Source organism: Phyllostomus discolor, chromosome 4 (assembly GCF_004126475.2).
Source record: "Phyllostomus discolor isolate MPI-MPIP mPhyDis1 chromosome 4, mPhyDis1.pri.v3, whole genome shotgun sequence".
NCBI lineage: Eukaryota > Metazoa > Chordata > Mammalia > Chiroptera > Phyllostomidae > Phyllostomus > Phyllostomus discolor.
In genome coordinates, this window is record NC_040906.2 from 113550009 (window position 1) to 113576557 (window position 26549).

Here is a 26549-nt window from a genome sequence, read left to right on the forward strand (position 1 = left end):
TAAAAAAAAAAAAAACAACTAACAAGTGTTGACGATAATGTGGAGAAACTGGAATTCTCATGTATTTCTTTTAAGAATGTAACATGGTATATCAATTGTGGGGAAAGTATTTTGGCAGTTTCTCATGAAGTTAAACATAGAATTACCATATGGCCCAGAAATTTCACTCCTAAATATTGAGCATTAAAAACCTATGTTCAAATGAAAAAAACTGTATACATATTTTAGAGAGAATTATTCATAGTAACCAAAAAGTGGAAACAACCTAAATGTTCATCCAAATGGGTGAACAAACAAAATACGGTCATTTATGCAGTGGATTATTATTTAGCTTTATAAAGAATGAAGTACATTAATACATGTTACAACTTGGACAAACCTTGAAAATACTATGCTAAGTGAAAGAAGCCAGACACTGAAGGGCACATATCATGTGATTTCATTTACATGAAATGTCCCGAACAGGCAAATCCTGAAAGCTGATTAGCGGTTGCCAGAGGCTGAGTGAAGAAAAGAATGGGGCATGACTGTTTAATGTGTATAGTACTTCTTTTGGGGGTGATAAAATGTTCTTGAATTAGTGATAATGTTTGTACAACATTATGCATGTTTTAAGAGCTACTGAATTGTGTACACTTTAAAATGGTTAAAATAAGGAACATTGTTGTGTGATTCTATGTCATTTTTTCTTAAAAAGAATATGTAATACTCAAACATGAAGATACATTTTGAACTTTTTCAAGACAAAAAAGTCTTTGGAAATAAGCACCCAATAAATATTAACACAAGGGACCCCTCCAACTATCCTGACATTCTCCCCTTCTCATCGGTCAGGGGCACGCTCATCGGCTCAGCAACCCTCTCCCATTGGCTGGATCCTGATGCCCAGTCTCTGAGTGAGAGCCCGGGTCCCCCTGGTCCTGCAGCAGATGCAAGAGGAAGCAGGGGATAATGACAAACCCTCCTTAAGGGTTCTGGGTCCCAAAGAGCTGGCTGAGCATGCTCAAACATTTCTCTCTAGTGAGAGATCTTTGGTTGGTGGAAAAATGCCAGAGGTTGGCGTTAGGTGAGCCTGAATTGCACCTCTGCTCCTGATTCTTATGAGGCTTCACTCACAGTGCCTACTGGATGGCACTTTCCTTTGAGGTATAATGAAAGTGAGAGCTCCAGGCTTATAGGTGTCCTGTGAGCCAATGGCTTGGTAAATACAAAGCAAGGGGTACTGCCGGCACTGTGCACTTGGGCCTCTGCCCTCAAAGGCCAGGCTGGGACTGACGTACATTCCGGAAAGTCTGGGGCTCACATGTCCTCCCATACCCCCACCACCTTCTGCAACGGTGACGCTCCACCCGGCTCATTCCCAGAAGCCCTCACCCTCCCAGGACCCAGGGCGGCTCCTCGCCCCACCACCCCGCCACGCAGAGTCTGGACTAGGACCATTCCGAAGCTGAGGAACTTTCTGGAAGGCCCAGGGCCTCTCTCCTCCCTACGAAGGCAGGGCGGGCCGGGGGGTGGGGGGGGGGATCTGGGCCCGTGATTGGAGGAGGCCTGTGGGTGTGGCCAACGGCCGGAGGAGGAGCAGTTGACAGTTAATTTCTGGCAGAAGCCGGGTGGGTTGGGTTCATCAGCCACCTTGTGGCGAGTCCGCCCAGGAAGATCCAAATCGATGTAAAGCCTCAGGAAAACCTCCAAGGCCTAGGATGTGGGAACTAGGGCGCTCTCTTCCTCGCCCCAGGTTGGTGGGCCCCCAGGACCCCTGTCCTCCCTCCTCCTGATGCCCCGTCCTGTCCCGCCGGGGGCCGGCGGTGGGCGGGGCTGCGCGCTTCCCCTCGCCTCCGGCCTCACCCCCTCGGCTGCCGTCTCCAGTCTCCCTCCAGCGGAGCCCGCACCCCGGCCCCGGCCGGCCCCGCAGACTGCCACCCGCTGCCCTCGCAGGCCGGGGTTAAGATGCTGCGTGGCCACTGGAAGCGGTGCCGCCGCCGTAACCCCGCTGGGCGGTCTGTTCTGGCAGGAAGCCTCATCCCCGGACCACATGCCCTCGCCCTCTGCTCGCTGGGGCCCTGGGATGGTTTCCCCGCCCGCGCGGGAGGTGGGCGGCGGGCCGAAGTGGCCCGAAGCCGCTCTGGCGCCCCCTCCCCACTGCCTCGGTCCTCACCCTTGCATTTCTCCCCTCGCTTCTCCCGCTGCCTCTGCATCTCATCTGTCACGGCCGAAGGAGGAGAGCCACCTGAGCGCCATGAAAGACAGCAGTACAACAAGGACAAGCGTGTGCCCAGCCTGGCTGCCCTTCTCAGCGCATCCCTGGAGACGGCTAGGCCGCCTCTCCCTCAGGATCTGGAGGTATTTTCCCCCACGGCTTCCTTCTCTGCCTCATTTCTTACCTCCCTTCCTGCTGGGATTGGTGGAGGGGGAAGGATCTCCAGGCCTGGGATGAGGGGATCTCATTCCAAGTCCAAGGTCTCCTGTGGAAGCTCTGGGTAATCGTGGGCAACACCTTTGCGAGCATGCCCTCCCACCTGAAAAGGGACAAAATAATCATGCCTAATTCACAGTCTTTGTGAGGATGTGCATGGTTATGTCTTTTGAAAATAGTTGTGCTACATATTCCTTGGGATTTTAACTTTGTTGGCCTGTTGCCTTTCTCTGTGTTAATTTTCTTCTGATTTTCTTTTCTGTTCACAGGGTTGGTCACTGCCCGCGATCACCAGTCCAGCCCCACCAGCGCGGTGTGGAGGCGGTGTGTTTGTCCTCACACCCCTGTTTGGGCACTAGGAGGCCCGCCCTGTTTAGCAGTGCCCATCCCAGAGGGACTGTCCTCTCTCTTCTTCCAAGGCTTTGCAAGGCTTTAGCTATTTGGAAAAGGATCTGTTGTTGGTGGGATCTGGGACTTTCTTCTCTGTATTTTGATCACTTCCTTTACCTCTCAAGACATCCAGTACTCTACCCTCAGGGAGGAGCTTGGAGCTTTAGGCAGCAGGAGAAAAGCCTAGCTCTCACAGTTCATAGTTTTCTCAAAGTCCAAGGTCCACATGACATTGAATAGAAGGGACGACAAGGCTGTGAGCTGTAGGCTTTCAGATCAGTCAAGAAGATGGGTCCCTTCCCTTCGTCACTCTTAGTGTGTGTCCCAGAGCTCAGCTCTGACCCAAAGGCCTTTCCAATTACCATCAACATAGAAACTCGGCTTTTCATATGGGTGTATTCTCCCCCTTTTATGCACTTACGTACTGTCTTGTTTCTCAGAACTGGCCTCCCACGAAGGAGGCCTGAAGGGCTCTAGAGGCCTGGTCAGTCACCCAGGCCCCGCTAAAGCCCCTCAGCCCTAGGTCGAGTGGAGAGGTTTAATAAAGACTCCATGTGCTTTTGACGACTGAAACTTGTGACTGGTGTGCTGATTCAGAAGTAAATATTGGGGCCCTTTTATTTTCTTCCCACCCAAACCAGGTGGTGTTCCGTGTTGCATGAAAACGGGAATGAAGGGAGGGTGGCAGGGGGCTGCATAGAGGTGGCCCCTGGTCCTCTTACATCTCCCTCCCTTTGAATAATGCTCATCACTGTCTCAGAGACCTAAAGCCAGTTGGTTTATGAGACACCTGGTAGAATTTTCTCTGAACATTTATAGTGTAATAGGGCAAAAATTAAGGAACAAACTTATCCATCAGAATGGCAGGTCATTAGGAGGGATGAGGGAGTAAATAGTGGTTCATACTGAGGTCTTGGAACTTTGAGTTACTATTTTCATAACCTTGATTTTATAGTCCTTAATGCAGGTAAAGGGAGAATTATTAGGGAACAAATTATTGGTGGCTGGGGGTGGTTGTCCTTATTAAACTGTGAATCGGAGTGGTGGTATCCCATCATGAGCCTGTGCTGTGTACCTGGGAGGTTGTGGGAGACTCTTCTGGATCTCACAATTGGTCGTGAAAGTCCCAGAACACATCACCTACTGGGACCTCAGGGGCTGCCAGTACCCCTGCCCCTCACATCCCCAGTGTGCCATGGGGACCAGAGCTGATTTGTAAGGAGGACAAACCTCCCTAAGTGCCCCAGCTAGGGCCCTGGCTGTGTTTTTCTACCCCAGTAGTGACCACAGAATAATCTGGGAGTTGTCTTCTGTAAAGCTCTGGGTCTTTTAGGAACATGAATGGTGGAATCTGTACAATCTTAGAACCAAAATGATCAAACTCTGAGCTCAGTGGACTGCAGGGCATGAGTTCTTTCCCTTGGAGGACTTAACAAATTAAAAGTATGGAGTCATTAGTAATAGCACCACCTGGCAGGGATGTTTATAAGCAAAGGAGGGCTTATTTGGAGACCTTTGATCTTTCTAGTCCTGAGACTCTGGGCCTAATATATAATTATCATTAATGTCCTATAATTGTATAAGTGTTGTCATTGATCCACTTCATTAATTACCATGAATCGGTGACTTCTCACACCCTAATGGTTACTGTGTAGCTATGTAGAGCTGTATAATTTGCAAACAAGAATCTTTGGCAGTAGATACCTTGGTCATTTTACAGCTGATACTGAAAAGAGAAAAAATGACTCAGCTCCCTTTAATGAGAGCGTACGCACGTCACTTGCCTCCTTAGGCCTGCTATCATTCTTCCACACTCTCCAACCCCCACATTTCAGAAGACAAAAACAAACAAAAAATAGAAAACAAGAACCTGGGAATTATTTAATGCCCAGTTTGGACAAAGTTTAAGGACCTTAGGAGGAGCCTTTGCTTACCACAAGGCACTGGGACAGGCACAGAGAAGTCACACTGCTCAACACATTTCCCCAGGCATTCATTTTTAAATGTTACATTCACTCTTAACCCTCGTTGCTCACATGTCCTGATTCCTTCCAGAAAATTAGCTGAAATTCTAATGTCTTTGCTGTTCCTTAGGTAAACTTTGGAGCAACTCCAGTTACTGAGTGATTACCCAGCCCTTCCCCTAATGAGTTCTATGAACTTCTGCAAACTATTGAATTTCTCTGTGTCTCAGTTTTGTCAGTGGATGCTCTAACTCCTAAATCACAGGGATGGGTAAGGATAATGAGGACTAACTAATTATATCAGATGCTTACCACACTGTTCATTAAATAACATGAGTTCCCTCTTCCCTGCATGGATGGTCCTTTGGGTTCTGTGAAGAATGTTCCTATTCATGGTGCTTCACAACCAAAAGGGAGTTCTGACTCCTCATTTTCCTAGCTGGTTCAAGATAAATCCAGATGCCATAAAGCTTTCTGAAAGACTTCTTCCATTCTGTACAATAACCCTCTTCCCAAAGAGACTGTACATAGCAGATTAGTCTACTCTCAATCATTTTCCACCCATTCAGTGGCCAACTATTCCTGGAAGAGAAAAATGGATTTGATGGGTGGGCTATGCCCTGAGTATTCATGGAGGAAACCCCACTCCCATCTTCTTCCACTAGACCTTGAAATGTAGGTGTAGACACAGCCAGGATTTCCCACTGTGTCTCTTTTCCTACCAGGGGTCAGGAGTCTTTGCCTTCCCTCAAGGAGGAATAAGAACCTGAAAGCATACAGGAAAAATACTCAAATCCTGACAAAGATCTCAACTCCTGGGTAGGCGTTGCTTACCTCAGGGCTTCACTAGGTAGAAGGCCTACAAAGACACTCTAGCTGGAACCCTACCCTGGGCCTCTGCTCCTTTCCCCTCTTCTACACGTGAGCTGTGGACCTGCACTGGACCTGCACTGTTGTGTCCTCCCAACTGTTTTTTTGATTCTGCCCCTTGCCCCTTCCCTATTGTCCTTGCCTGGACCCCTCTCCCCTGCCTTTTTATTGCTGACCTCACAGTAGATTATGGTGTCTGACCCTTGTCCTAGCCTGCCTAGCCATGGAAGGTTGACAAAACCTCATTTTTGTTCATGGAGAAATGGGTGTGGTGTGAAGGCAGCTCCAGTTCTGTGGTCAGAAGATTTAAAGTTTGAGATCCACTTGTATTCCATAAGTTCTACAAAAATTTTCAGGGGAAAGAACTTTCATTCTCAGTTTGGAAAATCTATAAATTGGGAAGCTAGTAATGCATAAATTAGAGTTTTTAGGTAAGAAATGGAATGTATGATAGATGCATGTGAAATAATTTATGCAGAAGAGTGAGATGCTGTATAATACCTCTATATTTGCAGCTGACTCGGTTTATCTCAAATGTCTCCAGTTGTGTTTCTCCCCTACCATTCTGCAGACAAGGCTGGATGTAGGAAAGGAACCTCAGTTGACCACCCCTAGAATTAGATATTCTTGTCTGAGCTCCCTCCAGTTTGTCTCCTACCCTAAAGTTAGAGGGCTCATGTGAGAGCATCTGGTCTTCTAATGCCTTGCAAAGACCCCCATTTTCCATAAACCTCAGGGAAAATGGAAAGTCCTAGGGTTTAAGCAAAAAGTCCCCCAAAAAGTCCCAGCCCCTGCTTCCCTAAGGGTCAAAGCTGAACTGACCTAAGGCTGTTTGCAGGATTCCTCAGAAGGTAGAATCTCATCAGAACTCTTAAAAGTGCAAAGATCAAAGAAGAATTGGGCCCCTTTACTTAATTGCTGGTGAGGTCCTCCCTACTTCCTCCTAGACCCTGGTGTAACCCCTAGTCAGCTCTGTTTACCTTCAACATGGAAGCCAAACTCTCCATGTGTGGGGGTCCTCTATCTGCAGCAATGCATCTTACCACACCCTGACTCTCCCTGAAGCAAGTGGGAAGTATTAGCTCTACCCAAGGGCCTGCCCAGCCATGCACCCTGCAACCAACCCCTTCCTACCTCCAGCTGGGTGAAATGATTCTTTAACATTTCTTCTACATTCGGGTTGGGATTAATGTGATGATTCAGAAGTAAAGACCAAACTGGGAACCAATTTTAATTTTCCCACCTCAAGCAGGTAGAGAAAGACAGAGAGGGCTGGTCAGTGGGCTTCCCTGGGTCATCCTACCACTCCTTGGGAAGTACTTACCTCCTTACTCAAATGGGGACCTGCTGGCCCACTCTCAGCCTCTCACTGGGTGATTTACCTGGCACTGGAGCATTTACATCCTAGGAGGGAAAATGCCCGTTAACCCAACGAATAAAGGAAAGCCAGTGGGAGGACTCTGGTAGCAGCATCTGTGTCACTCCAGAGCTCTGGTTGCTAGATTTTGGCTGATAGACCAGAAACTGGAATAAGGGTGAAGGGTAAGCAGGGATTGGGGAACTGGTGAGTAAAAGAGCCCAAGGGTGGGGCCTGGAATAGTTCAGGTCCTTTTAGCTGCAACTGGGACTCTGGGTCCCAGGACATAAAGCAGCATCAGGGGCTACCACATGCTTTTTGCTTCTTTCCTGCCTTCTTCCTTCTCTCAGTGTTGACACCAGGGCTGATTTGGCAAGGGAACAGCATCTTCACTCCCCCACCACACCTCCTGCCCTGTGATTTGCCCAGCCAGGGCCCTGGCTCTGTACATAGTGTCCTACCACTACTTTGGCCACAGCAGCCTCCAGGAGCTGCTTTTTGTCTGGGTTCTGGATTACTTGTGAGGGTGGGAATGATGGCTCCGCAAGAGCCAACTAGGATTATGGAGCCATAACCATCAGGTTTTTGACTGATTGGAGTACAAGGAGCCACTCCCTGCCTGGGCTGAATTCTGAAATCCATCATACACAATCTTGCTTATAGTAAGATTAATAACAGTTTGCATGGGTATTGAACAGAGGGTTCTAATACCCACTAAAGGAGGCTAGATTGGATGACCTCTGATAGCTTTGCCAGGTTTGCTCAGATTTTCTGAGCCTGAATTACCTAATATCATCACTAATACACTATAATTTATAATAATGTTTTCAATGATGCATATTATTAATAATAATGACTGTTATCACTCTGCTTTTTTCAGTTCAATGTGTGATCTATGGAACTACATGGTATTCCTCAGACATACTTACCAGAGTCGATACCACTGATACTTTACTGGAAAGGAAACTGAGGCCAAGAAACAGGCTCTGAATCCAGCCCCCCCCCCCCCCCCAAGAATGACTACACCTGTCTTGGGTGATTCAGGACCCCCAGTTTTCTGCAACTGCCCCTCTTCTGGGCTTGCTTTGTTCCCTCCATCCTACCTCCTATCCCTCTTTAAGACTCTCAGAATAGCTAGAGTTGCCTCCTCCCGCCTCTCCTTGTCCAAGAAAGTCCCAAGCTGGGGATTTCAGCTCCTGACTGGGTCCCAGTTTGACCTAAAGCCAATCACTAATACTAAGTCCCTTTGGAATTTAAAATCTAGTGAATACTTTCAGCCAGAGGTGTCACATGGGAGTCATGGCCTTGGCCAGCCCATCATCCATCTCCTCCTAGATAGTAGGCTTCCCAAAGCTATCAAAGGTATTCATTATCTTGAAATGAGTCAAAACAGACCTATCTTTGTAAAACCAGTGAGCTAGACACCAGTTTATGTTCCTGCCCCTCAGGGGCAAATGTGAAGCCATCAAGGGTATGCACAACAGAGCCCTTCATTTTTATTTTGATTTCTCTTAAAATTGGCATGATGTGAGGATGTAGCTGGTCAGCAAATGCATGTTGAACATACACAGCACTGATTTTCCCACCTCTTTCACTTTCTCTGCTGGGCTCAGTCTTCTCAGATTCAAGGTTCACATGCCAAGATTTAGGCTTTTTACATAAAGCCTAGAAAACTACATTACTAATCACTTCTGAAGCTCTGGAGGCACCTTCAGGTTATTAAATGTTTACCCAAATCTACCTCTCACTAGCGGTATGACACACGGTAACTTAGATGACCCCTCTCTATCTCAGTTTTGCCAGTGGCAATGATGATAATAATACTTGCTTCATTGTGTTGTTTTGATGATAATTGAAATAATCTATATTAAGCTCTTAGAACAGTGGATGGAACATAGGAAACTCTCAATGAAAGTCAGCTATATTTATCAATTTCGTTTTGCAGTTCAATATCCACTTGGAAAAATGCCAATCCTGAGTCAACCTAATGAAGGGACTGAATAAGAATTTTCCTGTAATTAGTTTGGGTAGGGAAGTCAACCAGCCCATCTTTTGTAGACAGACAGAATTGTTTCCTTGAGACATCCCCAAAAGAATGAGTGGAGAGAGCATGACAGGGAACCCAGGAAGGGAACATTTGGGATTCATTGGTATAAAGGAGAACTTAAATCTCTTCTTTGTCACACCTCTTCTCAAATGGTGAGCAAAATACCTGCAGTTACCAGGACTGCCAAGCCAGTGATGAAGGGGACAGATGTGGGACTCTGAAAATTTTCTTCATGAGTGGGAACAGTATCAGGAAGGTCAGCTAACAGAGGTAACCACAGCTTGGAGAAGAGGGGACATCTTGGAGGTAACATAAGGGAGTCGAAGGAAAGAAAACTCACCCTCGCAAAGTATATATATATATGGTAGAGTCATTGCTGGGTGTGCTAGGAGCACCAATGAACACATATTAGAGGGGAGGTTCAAAAGAGGAGGGGGTGTGTCATCATCACCTAAACAGATGGCAGCTGGAATGAGGGGCCCAGGCCATGGGAAGCTGGTCAGTACTCTGACAGGCTGTGGATCAGATGGCTTTTGGAACCCCATGCATATGGGTAAAATTGCAGCTTCACTTCCTCATCAGTAGGGATCAAGCACGTAACTGCTGGATGCATTGACATCTCAGAAAGGAGCTAGACAATGAGGTCTTTCTTGCTCCAGCCCCAGAGAAACTCCAGCACAAGATGGTAGAGGAGAATACTGGTTCTCATTCACCAGGAGCCATTCAATTGTTGGATAAAGGGACCAGACAATGATTTTAACAAGGAAAATCACCAACCCAGAGCCTGCAATCTGGGCCCATTTCCCCAGAGCTGGTGAGCAGAAGAAAGTGCCAAACACTGTCCAAAATGAAGACATGGGACAAGATCACTGCTCTTTTTGGAAGAGGATAAATCGCTATGACCAGGATCACAGGACAACTTGGGAGGTCAACAACAGCTTCCCTCTTTGTTCTGTTGGAACTCTTATCAATTTTCCTCTGATAGAGGCTGCAGTAAAGGGAAACCAATTAACCTTGTTGTAAACACGGACTGGCTGTGAGCTGGGGAATCTTAAATGAGACCACAGAAACTGAGAAACTAAGATCTTTGGTTTAGAGACTGAAAGCACAACAGATATTTTTAAATTGTGAAGAGGACAGTGTTCCTGTTAGATGTTGGGAGAGCAATCTGAATGGGTCGAATTATATTATAATGTGAATATAGAAACCTCAGGTATTTAACTGGGAGAAGACTTCTTGTCACAACAAATTTTCTCTACTGCCAACAGAATCTCATAGAATGGCTGAGTTTGGGAATGTAGGTGTGAAATTTAAAACTGCGTGTTCAGGTTCTGCCTGCTGCCTGCTGATAGTCTGTTCTTTTGAATAAGTGTGTCTGTTTTACCAGCAGCAGTTTTCAGAGACCCCAGTGGCTACAAAACAGAGCAAGCCCCACCAGCTTGCTGAAGCCCTGAGATCTTCATTGCAGACACACTGAGAACAGAGAATAGAAGATGCAGAAGTACCCAGGCTGTACTTATGAAACATCAACACCCACAGACTTTGGGAGGGTAGTTACTACTCATTTTGAAAGGAGAAAATCTGAGACAATGACCTTCCTCTTAAATTGCTGGAAACTATATCTCTCAAAGGAAAAAAAAAGTGCGTGTTTAACTTCTTTTGGAATACCAACACTATTATAATGGCAAAATGAAAAACATTTCCTTTGAGGAAAACCTGAAGAATGTGTCATTATTAAGAACTTGGAAACAGAGAGTTGGATTATTTTTCAGAAAGCTTAATAATTCAGGTGGGCTCAGAGGTTATCAGCTACCTCTCTTCTGCAAAAGATCAGAGGCCTGAAGTCTTCTTTCTTATCAGGAAAGCGGGTCTGGGTGGGTGAACACCCTTCCTGATGGAGACAAGGGTTTTAGAGTAGGAAGAGGTGGGAAGATGGGCCTGGTCATTGCAGCAAGCTGGTGTGAGGCTTTCTGTCTTAAGGAGGTGAAGTTACAGGCTTTCAGGACAGAGGGGAATAGACAAGGCTGGAAGTGGAAAGCTATTAAACAATTCACTAGGTTAGGAGTAGGGTCGATCACAAGGGTGATCTGGGAAGGACTGTTTGAAGCCTGGGGGAATCTTCTTGGCCAAAGAAGGGAATGTGTTACAAGCCAAGAAGGGCCAGGAGGCCAGTGTAACACCAGAAGAAACCATGAAGCTTTTACCTGGAGTCAACACTCAGAATTTTACCAGACCTTGAGGCCAAACCAAGAGCTTCTAGGTAGGGCTACAAATTTGAGTACTTCCATCAGTGTAAATTGCAACCTATAATGGTTTGAAAGGAGAAAGAAAGGATAGAGGAGGCAGCATTGATATTATGGAAAGATCTGAGGCTTTGCAGCCAAACTTACTGTGTGACCTTGGGAAGTTACTTAACCCCTCTGAGCCTCTCATTCATAACATTGGCATAATATCTACCTTGAGAGGCTGCAGGGAGGTTTCATTGAGAAATGAATGTAAATACCAACATACCTGAAAACTCTAGGTGCTCAGTAACTGTTAGTTTCCTTCCCCTTTCCAAAAGCTGGGCTTCCAAGTCAATTGTAGCATGCCTGGAACTGTGCTGCCAAACACAGTGGCCAGTGATAGCCACATGTGCCTCTAAAGCACTTAAAATGTGGCTGGTCTGAATTGAGATGTGGCATGAATGTAAAAAAGCACACCAGATTTCCAAAACTTGGTACCAAACAAAAGTTAAATGTCTCATTAATAATTTTACAGTGATTATGTGTTGAAAATATAAAATTTTGGATATATTCACTTAAAGTTAATTATCTTTAACTTTAAGTCAAGTTTAAAGTTAAAGATATCCCCATTTATTTAAACTTGATTTAATTTGGCTACTGGAAAGTTTAAAATGACACTGTGACTTACACTTCATTCCTATTGGTCAGTGCTGATCTTGACATTCGAGGAAAATAGGGCTGGGGAGCTGTGTTCCAGAAGCTCATTTGTTTCCATACTTTGGATTTGTGCTTTGGTTTATTATAGTGCTTCTCCAATAAAAGACCCATTTTGAAAAAGTGCCATACAGAGCTCAACCAAAATGTGTGGAGGGTACCTGTGCGCCCCTAGTGGCTAAGTGTGGTAGTAGCCAGTCTAGAAAAGGGAGGCAGGTGGTATGTAAGAGAGTCCAGTTAACAGGTGGGATTCTCGGGGTAACTGAAGACACACTAGTCTGTTGTAGCCTGGAGCTCCACTCTAGATCCCTCTCCTGCTCTTTAGTCCAGAGGATGGCCTCATTCCCTTATTTCAGAAGGTTTCCATCGTATACATGAACTCGGCAGGAAGCAGGCCCCCACCGGGCAGTAACAAACGAAGGTGTAAGGAAAATGATGCTTCAAAGCCAGCTTTAGAAGGCCGCAGTTTCCAGAGAAATGAACAGCAGACATTCACAGACATGAGAATGTTCTTTTTTTCTCTCTCCCAAAAAGTGTGGTTGGTTGGTTTGTTTTTAAAACTGTACATCTTACTGTACATTTTTTTTAGCAAAGGAGAAGATTGGCATTTATATTCTGACCAAAGGGATGATGCTTTCAAAACTTCAAGTCAGAAACATGACACACACACAGCGCAAGTACATATCATATCACGACAGAGCTCAGAGTCGCCGACGAGAACAGATGTTTGGTTGCTCCCCTTCTGATGTCCACCACTTTCCCTCTGGGTGTCTGAACTCAAAGGCAAAAAGAAAGGCGGTATTTGGGGCCACTTTCTCAATGGCTACATTTTGAAAGACTGAGTGAGAAAGGTGAGGAGAGAAAAGGAGAGGAGGAAAACAGTGTGTTTGGGGGGGGGGGGGGGGCGGGGGGGGCAGGTGGGATAGATTTCCTTTCAAGTCCCCCAGTTCTGTGGATGCCACCATGACTGGGGAAGGCTTGTGTTCTGGCACTGGTACTGGCCTGGGAAAATTAACTTGTGGTCTTAGGAAGAGACTGGCCTGGTCTGTTAATGCCCTTGCCAGGACCACACAGGGACTGGGGAAGGCAGAGAGTCACAGGAAGAAAAAGAAGTCTGAAAACAGGAGGTGGAGGGAAGGTGAGGAGAGAAGAAAGTGAGGAAGGAAGGGGAGGAAGGATGAAGTCATGGGATTCGGAGGCTCCTGGGCTGGGGCCAGAAGGCAATCCTGCATAGACTGTTGTCCACCCTCTCCTGTGCTTTCTGGGTTGGGGTGGGGGCCACCAGCTCAGCTCTAGGTCTGAGCCCATCAGAACTTTTCAGCCTAAGATAGACTCACATATATGTTTTGTATGTTGTGTGGTTGGCAAGTGGAAGAAGAAGGGAAAAGGACAAGAGGGAGGCTACAGATCAATGGCAGAGGTTTCAGAGGGGAAAGGATGAGTTGGGGAAATGAAGTGAGAGGTAGTGTGTTAGCAATGAGGAGAGACCTGAAACAGACTGAGACCAGGGGAGACAGAGATGCCAGGAAAGTCCTTCAGATGCCGATAAAGCAGTTTCTCCCTGGCCACATCTCCCTGTCCGTCTCAACACTTTGGGAGGGTAAGGGTCTCTCCTTACATGGACGAGAGCCCATGTGCCCTCCCATTGCCATCATGTCACTTCCATGGATGGATCCTCCTCACAGATGGCATCCCCATGTCCCACCCTGAGCCAGCTTCTGTAGCAATAAACAAAGGTCAGATTTCGGACACAGAAATGCCCTAGCCTGGGTGAAGAGAGGGTGACAGATCCCACCACCACCCAGCAGGTAGGTGGCCTTGGCCTCTGCCCTGATTTGGTCGCTAACTCCCTGTGTGACTGGGCAAGTCCCTTATACTTTGGGGGAAGGGGTGGGAGGGTTGAGGATGAAATAATTGCAAATGCCTCTTCCAGTTTTAAAACTCAATGATACTAAAAAGATTCAGCATTCCCTTCCAAATCCTCTAGGATTCTCCTCTGTGTGTAGCAGGAAGGAGAGGGATGGCTTGACCAGCCTGTGCTACTGGTATTGCTGAGCTGGAAAACCAAACATTTATAGTCATGAGAGTTCACTGGTCCTTAGAACTGGAGTGAAATTGGAGACCTGAATCCCAGTATTTTGTGAATTAGGAGACTGAAGACCAAAGAGAGAGAAAAGGGTTCCCCCCACCATCAATGTCTTCAGCTGGTTTAATTAGTGGTGGTTCTGGAACCCAAACTCAGGGCTCTGGACTCGAAGTCCAGTGCTCCTATGCCAAACCAATATACTTTTTTTATGAGAAGTACCCTTGGCCCACCTCATGCTCATGGGGACTTACTGTCACAGCTTCCCCTCAAAAGAGGCCAAAATCCCAAAGGAACTCCAAGAGCTAACATCCTTTACACCATTATAACTCAGAAAGCCCTCTCCTTCTCCCAGACACACATGAGAAGTCCAGGAAGTTACGCTTCTGGTTTAAGCCAATGTGATGAATGTGGACATGTTTCAGAAGCAAAGAAAGCTGGGTCAGGTATAGGGGGATCACTCAACTGTCCCAAGTTTGGGGATGGTTGTGAATAATGAGAGGTCTGGACAAGGGACTCCACAGTCTTCCCCAAAACAAGAGGGAGACCAGACTTTGTCCCTTCTCCCAATTGGCAATAATCTCCCACTGCCAGGGCTGCTTGGAACCTGTTTTCATATGTAGAACAAACTCTCCATTATCTGTGTGAATGAAGAGGAGGCATTTAGGAAGTGGAAGAAATAAATTAAGAAATAAAAACAACACTGGAACCATAAGCAATCCAAAGCAACTTGCTTATACACTGCATTTGTGAGTAGAAAGGAGAGAGTCCCACCTTTCCAAACACTAAGAGCTCAGTCCGACACTTAGAAATCAAGTCTGCTTTCCCTGAGCACACCCTGGCTGGGTGGTGGGGGACAGGCCTGGGAAGGTGGTGTGGGTGGCGGTCAGGGGGAGGCCATTGACAGGGAGACTAAACTGTCCCTGGATGTAAACATCACCATGGAAACACCATGAAGACTTGCCAATATTCTTTCCCCTTCTTCCATCCTGCAAGAGCAGGTGAGAGAACACCCACCCCCAAGCCTACACCGTGCTCTCCATCACCCATTCAGAGCTGCCAAAAGTCCCCCGGGTTCCCACTAGGTCACTCTCCTCAAAGGGCAAGAGCATGCCATTTACAGAGAGGCTGCGCTTTGTCCAGATGTTTGAGACCCTCCGAGGGGGGCTGTAGCCACCTTGAGCAACCCCTCCAGCTGCTGCAGCTGCAGCTGCAAAGTCCCCCATGTCGAAGGAATGGCTGCGCTTGGCCTTGCCTTCCAGGGGCAAGGGAAGCAGACTCCTGGCCCGGGCTGCAGGTGGTCCCAGCAGTGGCTCTCGGTCCGAGTGGTGGCCCCTGGCTGAAGTCCCAGACCCTCTCCCGCCTGGAGTCCTGGAGTCCAGCATCTCCTCCTTTCTCTGACTCTTGAGGTCCAGGGAAGCAAAGGCCCCCATTAGGCGGTCAAGGTTGGGCTTGGGACGTGGGACAGGGGGAGGGAGCCTCCAGGGACCCCGTCCCAGTGCCGCTGCCTCCCCACTGCCCAGGGAGCTGGAGGAAGAGGAGTCACTGTGTCGGGCAAAGTTGGGACTGAACTCTACCAGCTCATTGCGCACCACTACTTTGGGTGGCCCTGGCACAGGGGCCCCACTGGGCACACTGCTCAAAGCAAGTGGCTGGGCCCCGTTGGTCTGTGAGTGCACGTTGCTAACTGTGGCAGCCACCATCTTGCTGGGGGCGTCGTGGTTGCAGACCTTGTAGCGCACCATGAGGATGACGATGAAGACCAGCAGCGTGGCCACAATGATGCCACCGATGACCAGGATCATGGTGCCGCCCAGGATCTGGCTGTGCATCGACTGGCACTGCGGGTAGTCGGCCTTGGTGAAGAACTGGGCACAGCCCACAATGTTGGTGGCCGTGAGTGTTGTGGCTGTGTCATCCCACATGGCCAGCACGCACAGGTCATAGCCGGTCCCTGACACCAAGTTGTTGACCACAAAGGCCTTGTTGGAAGCTGGGATCATCCTAGGGTGGGTGGAGGTAGACACAGAGGGCGATAGTGATGGACGGCAGAGTGGTGGGGGACAGAGGAAGAAAGAGAAAGAGAGGGAGTGACAGATATAGGAGGAATGAAGAAGAGGGGAAGTGAGAGAGAGACAGAGAGACGGACACAGGGATACAGAATGAAGGAGAGCAGGAGAGAGAGAGAGAGAGAGGTGAAGAGACAGGGAAGGAGAGACATGGAGAACAGAGAGGAGGAGGAGGCATGAGTGGGGAAGCAGCATGGACAGGCAGGTGACAGGAACAAGACATAGGAAATAGCGAAGAAATCAGAGGTGTGAGGAGAGGGACCCAGGTAAGAAAACAGAAAGACAGGTCAGGGTGAAAAGGGAAGCGAGATAGAAAGATTCAAGGGTAGAAATGTCAGAGAGAGATGTATGCAGGGAGAGGCATCAGTGATCAAGTGTGGGAAAACCACCCAGAAGAGGTGGAAATAAACACAATGAATTCAAAGTAGAGGCAGGAAAGTAGTTTAGAGATGGAGGTACAGGGAAGAAAGAAGAGAGACCCAGCAGAGATGAGAGAGGAAACACAGGGAGGGGCAAAGGGAGAGACAGAGAGGTTAAAGTCCTGAGGAAAAAGCAGAAAATAAACAAAAGGACACTCCCTCCCACCCCTGCCAGCCAGCCCTGCTTCTGCCATGCAACTATTCCAGAGCCTCTGGGAAGTGCTGTGTGAGAGTTAGGTCAGCTCTGGCCCTGTTCCAGCCCACCCGAAGGCTTGGCCTCTGCCTTGTCCTCTCCTTGGGGATGCATCAACATTGATGGAGCCTCCTCCCTAGGCCCCATGCTATATAGAGTCACAGACAAGGTCCTGACCTCAGGAGCCAAGACCATCTTCATCTCCAAATGGCTTTCTCATGCCTGTGGCAGGGGAGAGGGAGGAGGTTTGCTGGGGAAAACTGAGGGTAGGGGTGCAATTCTAGATTAGAGGGCAATTCTGCTTCCCAGAGGGGAGGGCGATTCCTCTGTCACAGCCATAGCAGGCCTGGCACAACCACAGAGACCTGCAGAAAGAGTTTCTGTGGTTGGGGAGGCCCAGATGGGTCCCTCCTTAGCAGTCCAGCAGTCCTCCTTAGGGGAAGATCTGTTGAGGCAGCAGTCTCCCCATGCTGGGGCCCATCCAATGTAGCCTGGATATTCAGGAGGCCAGGACTCCAACCCTGATCATGGAGGCTCTTGTTCACATAGTGTGCTTTGTGCTGTTTCCAGAGATGATACCCTACACACACTCCTGCCATGTTCCTGTCTGCAGCCTTCCTTATAGCCCCCACTCCCAAAAAACCCTCCATTCTCCTGCCCTCTGCTACTCAATGGCTCCATCAATAGCCATCAACTCCTCAAACCCAGAGTCAGGCAGCTTAATTGAGATTTCAGATGTGAAATTCCAGAGGCTGAGGACTTCTACCTGGGAGGTCCGCCCAGAGGAGTAGAGCTGAGAGGCAGGTACTGACATCCCGTCAGGGGGCAACCTGGGAATTCTGCCTCCCCCCTCACCCTCCCAGCTGCTCTGCTGCTGGGGAAGCCACCACAGAGGGAGCTTCATCCCCTGCTTCACCCCAACCCCATAGCTACAGTGCTTGGGCAGAAGCGGTAGGTAGAGGGGAGTGGGGATGGCTGGATTCAGCTAATGCCTGCCAGCCAGGCCCTCAGGGCTATCTGTTTCTCGGGCATCAGGGCAGTCCTGCTCTCATGTCCAGGGAGTGCAATGGCCAAGACTCAGAGAGGCTAAGTGATTTACTCAAAGTCACACAGCTGGACTGCTAAGATGGGGTAGCTGGGACTTTAGCACTAGCTTCTACTTCCATAGTCTGGGCTTGTTCCTTACCACATGATGAACATGGGGCATTTTTCTCATCTCAGTGAAAAGCCCATCCTGGCCTGGGGCCTGTCAGCCAACTCCTTCTCTGGAACAATGCTCAGAGTCCCCTGTGCCTCACACATCACTGGGCAGAGCCCTGAGGGCCCTCAGTGGCCAGCACTACAGGGCCCACTTCCTTCCCCTTGGAGTCATGTTAGAAGCTGGAGAGGCAGGAGTTACCACCCCCAGAACAGTGACAATATAAGAGCAAACACTTACCAAGTGGCAGCTGTGTGCCAGGCCCTGTGTAGCCACTAGTTTGCTCCTCATCCTGCAGAGGGGGAAACAGACTCCAGAGGTAGGAAGCAAACATAACTGGCAGAGCTGGGATTCAAACCCAGGCAGCCCAGCTCCTGTCCACTCTGAGTCCGTGCAAGTTGCCACCTCACTGGAGCATGAGCAGTGTAAGAGCTGATCCATTTGAGGATGAGGAATGGGCCGGCATTTTTAGTGAACACCTGTTATGTGACAAGGGCTTCTACATTCCATATTGCATTTAATGCATTAATCATCTCAGTGTTTAAACCATCCTCTAGGAAGCCTAGCCTACTACTACTACTACTACTACTACTACTACTACTAATAATAATAATAATAATAAAAATAAAGAGTAGTTACCATGGAGGACTTATTTTGTGCCAGGTACTGTTTTAAGATCTTTAAGAGGATAAATACTTATTTAATCCCCCCAACAACTGTTGGAGGGTGGGTTGGGTCATGACTGTCATCTCCATTTTACAGATAAAGAACCTGAGACACAGGAAGACTAAGCCATCTGCTCAGTGTTGCTCTAGACAGTGGCAGAGCTGGGATCTGAACCAGGCAGTCTGGCCGCAGAGCCTCCATTCCCGACTACTGTGCCATGCAGCCACTGGCCTGTTTTTCTGCCCTCTGCAGGTGACTGTGTGGGACCCTGCGTGGCCTCTCTCTTTCCTCTTTGTTACCCCAGTCAGGGAAAATCATGATGTGATGAAGCCATAGCTGAGCTGCACTGCAAATGACAGTTAATAGGGTGAGGCTGATCCCTGGCATTGCGGGTGAAGGGTCAGGCTTGGAAAAGTCTTGCATGAGAATTGGCCCATCAGAAGAAAGCAGCTCCTGGTTCTTCTGCAATGCAGTGTGTGCATACATGTATGCACATCTGTATGCATGTGTGTGGACTTACATGCACGTGTCCTTACAGAAGAGTGGGAGCGAGGGGGCTCAAAATAGCCTCTGGCAGTCAAGATTGCCTTTACCAATAACAGCACTAACCAGTGTTCACCACGTGCCAAGCTTGCACTTGGAAATTTACACGCATTAGTCTCCTGACAGCCCCCCTGAGGACATTATCATTGTTTCCATTTAGGGAAGGAGGAAGCTAAACAGTTTTCACTTTCTGTGGGGCCCTGTTGGAGCTGAGGCCAGATCTGGATCCACTGAGATTCAGAGCCCAAACTCACAGAAGCAACACCACGCCCCCATCCAGGCAGTGGAAGAGACAAACTGCATAAGCAAGTCATGTGAAATGGGCACCATTCAAACTTTAGGGAGAGAACCACACTCATCTCCTGCCCACATAGCCCTGTCCTCCTTCTCATAGTCCCCAACACCACCAACCACTGATTCTCTTGGCCAGGTCAGACAGCCTGGATCCCACCTTTATTCTTACCCACATCCCACCCCTTTTGCTTTGGACTGGCCATCTCTGGTCTAGGTGAATGCAGCAGCCTCCAGATGTGCTTCCCTGCCTCTGGTGTGCTCAGCACCATTACCTCCAGAGAGCTGCATCTAAAGCACACCCCTGGCCATGCCCCTTGCCCACTGAAACATTCTTCAAGGGCTTCCATTACCTGGAGGAACAGTCCAACCTGGTTGCCTATCACATTCTTGTTCTTCCACCTGAACACCCTTTAACTTTGTGCACATTCTTCAGGAAAATGCTTCAGAATCAGTCAGGATTTTCAGGGGCAGAAGGCACACTCACAGAGGGATAATAAGACTTTACTTACAAAAGAACTCATTACAAAGTCGTGGTTAGGGGAGGGGGGACAACAAGGGAATATGCAATAACTCAGAGTTGGTAGCTGCCATGCTGTTACCCTTTCTGGGGCTGAGAATACCAGGTGAGGTCACCAAATCCCAGGAGGAGAAAGACTTATGAAGGTCCATGCTACTCAAAGTGTAGCCCACTGCTAGATGCTGGTTGATGAGCTGTTCAGTCCATATTCATGATCAGACAGTACAGAAATTGAGAGTAAGCATTAAGAAAGTTTTACAGCAACCTGACACTGGTTGTGACACTCAAGTGCACAATGATTTTCCCTGATAATTTATTTCTATTATATTCTTACAAAAGCATTGGTCTGCAACAGATGGGGTATAAACAGCCCTTGTCCTTCACTATGAATAGCTTGAGAAGTAGTAATCTAGAATAGGGTTTCTCAGCCTTGGCACTGTTGATACTTTGGGCTGAATGAGTCTTTGTTTTGGTGGGCTGTCCTGTGTACTATAGAATGTTTAACATTCCTGACCCCTACCCACTAGATGCCAGTAGCGTCTCCAGTTGTGACAACCAAAGATGTCTCTAGACATTGCCAGACATCTTCTGGGGGCAAAATCATCCCCTCTTGAGACACGTTGGTCTAGAATATTTAGGTGAGGGACAGAGGTAGCCAGGGGGAATCTTAGAGCCCATGAACAAATAACCAGACAAATAAGTACCCTGATCTCACTGTCTTCATTCCTCCCACTCTTCTGCTACTGCTCCCCATGGCTGAGCCCAACAAAAAGCCAGACTTTAGACCTGGCTGGTGTGGCTCAGTGGATTGAACACTGCCCAGTGAACCAAAGGGTCATTGGTTCTATTCCCAGTCAGGGCACTTGCCTAGGTTGCAGGGAAGGTCCCCAGCAGGGGGCATATGAGAGGCATCCACACATGGATGTTTCTCTCTCCCTCTCTTTCTCTCTCCCTCTCTTTCTCTCTCCCTCTCTTTCTCTCTCCCTTCCCCTCTTTTAAAATAAAAAAAAATCTTTAAAAAATAGTATTGTAAGAAAAAAAGCCAGAGTTAATGGGTGCATACTGGTCAGCCTTTCAGGGCACACAGCAGGGTGGAGGAGGGGTGGTGGATGGATGGAGAGGCAAAAGGAAATATGTGCCACAACCATCAGGGTACATCCTCTTTGTGAAAGACACATCCTAAAATTATGGTAGGATTCTTTCCATCACATAAACTAGCAACATTTCTGTTAGCAGAAAATATGAATTGCCATTTTAAGTTAACTTGCTCCAATGTGTAAAATTTAATTACGCTCACATGTTCTAAAGTACAATTTGAAATTGCAACCCCAAGCACTTACCCAGGAAAAACAAAAAAGCATAAGAGCCTTCTGAGTGTTTTTTTCCTATTAATGTTCATTTGGCATTTGTTCATTCAATTTAACACTAGCAAGCACATCTACAGATGATAGCTACAGCTGATACCACAGAAAGAAATCACAGCCTACTGGTTACTATTTGCTGTCAGATGTCTTCCCCTCCACCTGCCCCCTTGGTCTCATAGGTCACATTTCCCAGGCTCCTTTGCCCTTGGGCTTCCAGATAGAGTTGGCTAATGGAAGTACTGGAGCAAGACTGGAGGGGAGGAGGGGAGAAGTCAGCATTTCTTCCTCTTTTTCTGCTTCTCCCTGTTGGCTCCTGAGTGTGGAGAGTGGGACCAATACAATGGCATTGGTCCAATTAAGATAGCATAAAGTCTATAAAGCAAAGTGGAGTCACTTGTGTCAACTAAAATGGCTGTCAGTCAGCCATGACACTTCAGTGCAAGAGGAAAATTACCTAAGTCAGAGTAAACACATCTGGCTAGTAGATATATTTGCTCATGTGGTCAGAGCAGACATGTCGGACAAGGAGACAACTTAAGATATCTACACACATGATCAGAGTTGCCATGTCTGCAGAGTGAGAGCACCCATAGACTCCTGGGGAAATTCCACACTTGCCAGCACGGGTGTCAAGACATTTTTCAGAAAGACCCAAAACAGTGGAGTACACCATTTTCAAGATACAGCTGAGGCAGGCTGCAGGCCACTGCTGAGACAGCCGAGCTCCACATACCAGAGGGCTGCTCCACCCCATGCTGATCTCCCTTGGCATCGGCCATGGGAGGCTCTGCCCTGCTGGACTGAGGACATCACCTGCCCTGCTGCCCACTTGGCTCTGGAGAACCTTTCTTGCAAGACACAGATCACTCCTTTGCCCACCATGCTGTCTCCTGCACCTGCAGACTGAGACTCTGGGACTCAGGTTCATTATCCCCCATTGATTGCTGTGTGTGTTATATTTCTCTTTGATTGTTAGAGTGTGAGTAGGACATTAATGTATGTTCATGCTCTACTTTAAAGTGAACATGCATTTAATAAAGGCTGAGTGAACAGCAGAGTTACTGTGTGTGACTCTCGTCTATGCCTTGGTGCCGGGCTGCTCAGCAGACAGATAGCCGAGCAGTCGCCCAGCTGACTTATAGGAAAGGCTACATCACAAACAGATGCTTATGACACTGAGCCTCCTGTATGATTCTAGTTTCCAAGGTTGTAGCTCCTGCCAGATGGATCTGGATCTGAGGCTCTGGTCATACTGTCTCTTCCACGTACCTCCATCCTTGGATGGGAGTGGGTGGTGGTAGTGGCTTTGGGCTGTAGCTAATGTCTGCATGCCTCACTGTCCCCCTCAATGACCCACAGCAATTCCATCACCCATACAATCCAACCGCTCCATGTACTAAATTCCCTGTTATATATAGAGTGTTCTTTTTTTCCTGAGTGACACAAAGACACAACCTTTACATGACAAGAATATTCTACCTACTAGTTTATCATTTTCTCCTCACACTTTGGGAAAAGGCCATCGTTACTTCACGTCAGCAGCAGCACATCCTGGCCCTACCTAGCAGACCTCCAGCCTTAGGAAGCACTTTGACACCCTCTCTGAATCACTCCTCACTCCCCAAACAAACCGCCTGGAACCTTTGCACTTAGCAGCTCCTCTTCCTGGAAACCTCCTACCTCTTTCTTCATCTAGTGACCTCATTCATCCTTTAAGACCTGACTCAAATGTTGTCTCTGACCCCACACAGACCTGCTCCTGCTCTCCCATCCCAGAGCCCTTTGTTCACTCCTCTGTGGGAGCCCTTCTCTGTCTATGCCTGTGTCTCCCATGAGGCCATGGCCTGTGTCTTATTCATCTTTGTATCTCCACTGCCAATCATGATATCTGACTTCAAGTCACTGTTGAGTAAATATTTACTCTACAGTTGAGCAGTGAATGAAAGAGTGCTTTGTTAAACGTGAAGGCCTATACAAATGTAAGAGATTCTTATTTCAGCATGAGGGCTAGCTAATGGTGACTCTCAGACACTGGCTGGTATGAGGAGTGTCCAGAGAGGCATCTCCCTGTATCCTCAAGGCTCACCGCATGGCCACCTGACAATGTTTATGGATGTGATGTAGATAAGTGTTTGGGGTGTGTGAGTGCAGGTGTGTAGGCACATGCGTGTGCATGCGTGTGACAGTGTGTGGGGGCATGTCTGTGTATGTCTAAGTATCTTGCAAATTGAGTGTGTGGTTATTTGTAAGCATGTGTGTGTGTGACAGAGAGAAAGAGAAAGAGAGAGAATAGGTGTTCATGTATATAAGGTCTGTAAAGATTCTGACCCCAGGCAATGTTGGTCACTGCTCTGCCTCCTCCCACCCACTGCCTTAACCACCCTGTTTCCAGAGGCTTCCATATGTCCCTTGACACTTCTGAGATAACTCCTCCTCATGTGACCTCTTTCAGAGACACTTGCAGGCCAAGCCTGCTCCTTCCTAAGTGCTACCATTAAAGGCATTTGTGGCATCCGGGAATGGGAATGGGAGAGATCCTCAGAGTCTCCACCCAAAGCCTGTGAGCTAATGACCAAAGTCCACTCTACCCCTTTTCTGAGTTCACTGTAGACTACATCCCCCAGGCTGCCTTGCAGTTGGGGCTGTCCAAGTGCTATCCTCTGGCAAATGAAATGTGTTGGCAGTAGTATGTGTGACCTCTGGGCCAGGCCTTAAAAGAGAGGAAGCACCTGTCCCTCTTTTCCCTTCTGCTAGCTGGACCCTGGGTGTGGTGACAACAAGGCCCAAGGGGTGGTGGAGACCTGGTGCCTGAGTCTCCAAGTGAAGAAGTCATCCTGACTAACCTGGTATACCACCCTGGAGTCTTAGGAGAGCCAAAGGTCAAATTCTATTGTACCTGAGCCTTGAATGCGTTTGCAACAGTAATTAGCCTCTTCTGATTAATATGGCCACCTTTACATGAGATGAGGTGAACCTGAGGAGTCTGTTACTGTTACACATAGGTGTGTGACAGATAAGAGCAGGTGAGTGTGTATTTGTGTAAGAGGAAGAAATTGGTGCTCATGACTATACAAGAACTGCAATTCTTGCTTCCCTGGAATCGTCAGCAAATGCCACCTTTTTAATCCCCAGCCTCCATCCCCCTTTCAGCGACTATGTTTTGCGTGCTCTTCCCTCCCCCACCCCCACTGATGATGCACAGCTGCCTGCTGGGCCCCAGCACTAATTTGAAAAAGCCATGTCAACCTTCCCCACTGAACTTCCCGGGCTCTGCACCCTCATTACTGACTCTTCACAGAACCACTGGCCTGTGCCAACCTCTCTGGCCAGATGTGAGACCTCAGGGCACAGGAAAAGGCCTCATTAAACCAAGGTGAGCAGTTCTGGCTCCCTAGTCTCTCCCTTTTCCTGCAAGCCCCAAAGGCGCCTGTTTGCTTTCCTGCACAAACTGGAAGCAGTGGTGGAGATGTGGCTGTGTCTATCTGGTACACAATTGATTGACTGCTTACCATGTGCTGAGCACTTGACAGGCAGGGTCCCTTTGCTTCTGCACACTGACCCAAGAGGTAGGAATAATGACCTCCACATTACAGATGAAGAAACTGAGGTTTAGGCAGATGGGTGACCTGCTCAAGTTCACACAACTGGAAAGGGGCTGAGCCACTGTTGTAAGCCAGATCTGCCAAGCTACTGAGTGTGGTCTTCCCTATACTGTAGTACCTTGAACTGAATTGAGCAGAATCAGATTTTAGCAGGAAGCAAGTCTTAGAGTTGGACTGTTTGATAGCAATTGAAAGTATCCTACCACAATGACAGCTAACATTGATCAAACTCTTACTACATGTTGATACATGTCAAACAGTTTTGAGTAAGCTACATGTACCAAGTAACTAATGTAATCCTCATAGTAACTATGAGGGATGGACTATTATTATCCCCATTTTGCAGGTGAAAAAACTCAGGCTCAGAGAGGTTAAGTGACTTGCCCAAGGTCTCACAGGGAGAGATGTTCATGTTTAGGTAAGATTTGAACCCAGCACTTTCATATTACCTCAACATTCAATCCTCATGATGACCATGGGAAGTGCTTTTCTTAATTATGCTCCTCATTTTAGAGACAGTGATTAGCTTGATTGCCCTGAAGTCACATGGCTAAATTAGAGGTGCCGATGGGATTCCAGTGAGTGATGAGGGTTGTCTTGCTACTTCTGAATGCTTATGGGAGGTCTGTAGGAAGAAAGGAAGCCATGTGGATATCTGCAGGCAGTTTCTCTGCAGAGTAAGCTTCCAGTGCAAAGGCACTGAGACAGAAAGAGTAAGGAGGCTGGTACAGCCAGAACAGAGTGAAGGAAAGGGAGAGTGGTAGAAAATTAGGTCACCAAGGGAGTAGGCAGAAGCCAGGTTCTGGAGGGCTTATGAATATATTCATAATAAGACTGAATAGTCAGTCTTATGTTCCAACTCCAAGGATTTGCTGGGTGCCCATGTTGAGAGGGATTTTCAGGCAGTATTCAAATTCACTGGGACACAGTGCTATGAGTCTGGGAGAGCATGTGTCTCAGATTTGTTGTTTCTGGCCCAGGGATCAGGGAGCAGTTAGAATGACTGGAATTACTAGTACAAGTGGTAGGATCCCTTCCTCTGGTGCGGGCTGCTTGTCTTCCCTAAACTCATGGCTCTGAGTGATGACAGGGGAAGGCATGTGGCTGCTCCTCACACAGGGATGGTCATGGAGCTGGAATGATTCTTTGAGGCCTCCAAGGATCGGAAGCCTCTTACCAACTTCCGAGAAGGTCCATGGGTTGCTGCCCCACTGCCTTTGCTTCTCCTGGGAACACAGGGAGACCTAGGTACCCTGAGTCACTCTGTCTGATTGGCAGTGGCTGTGCCCTGTCTGCAAGTAGAGGAGCCACACTCAACATGATCTAGAATCTGAGGCAGGGCGCTCAACACCCATCCCACAGACCTAGGTCAGTGTCTAGCAGATCAGCTCAACTTGAGGGTTTGTTACATAAAGGGGTGGGTGAAACTGCCTGCAGATATCCACATGGCTTCCTTTCTTCCTACAGACCTCCCATAAGCATTCAGAAGTAGCAAGACAACCCTCATCACTCACTGGTGATACTGAACCAAAGGACGCAAATCTCTGATCATAGAAATCCAGGCCTCGAGGTGTGGCTGGCAAGCCTGTGTGAGCTAGGAACTGAGAGACTTGGGCTGTGC

The 26549-nt window shown here is 47.9% G+C and overlaps 1 protein-coding gene and 1 long non-coding RNA gene across 2 annotated transcripts in view; one reads left to right on the forward strand and one right to left on the reverse strand.

The window, feature by feature from the left end:
• Positions 1 to 1601: 1601 nt before the first annotated feature.
• LOC118500193 lies at positions 1602 to 3376 on the forward strand. The gene is made up of 3 exons (XR_004902743.1): positions 1602 to 1735; positions 2216 to 2340; positions 2683 to 3376. It is a non-coding gene; the product is annotated as an uncharacterized LOC118500193 (long non-coding RNA).
• A 10891-nt stretch (positions 3377 to 14267) lies between these two features.
• Positions 14268 to 26549, reverse strand: part of LRFN2 (leucine rich repeat and fibronectin type III domain containing 2) — a 180923-nt gene continuing 168641 nt past the window's right edge. The window contains exon 3 of the mRNA XM_028510440.2: positions 14268 to 16067. Coding sequence (XP_028366241.1) covers positions 15089 to 16067 — 979 coding nt within the window. The 3' untranslated portion in view covers positions 14268 to 15088. The remainder of the gene's footprint in view (positions 16068 to 26549) is intronic.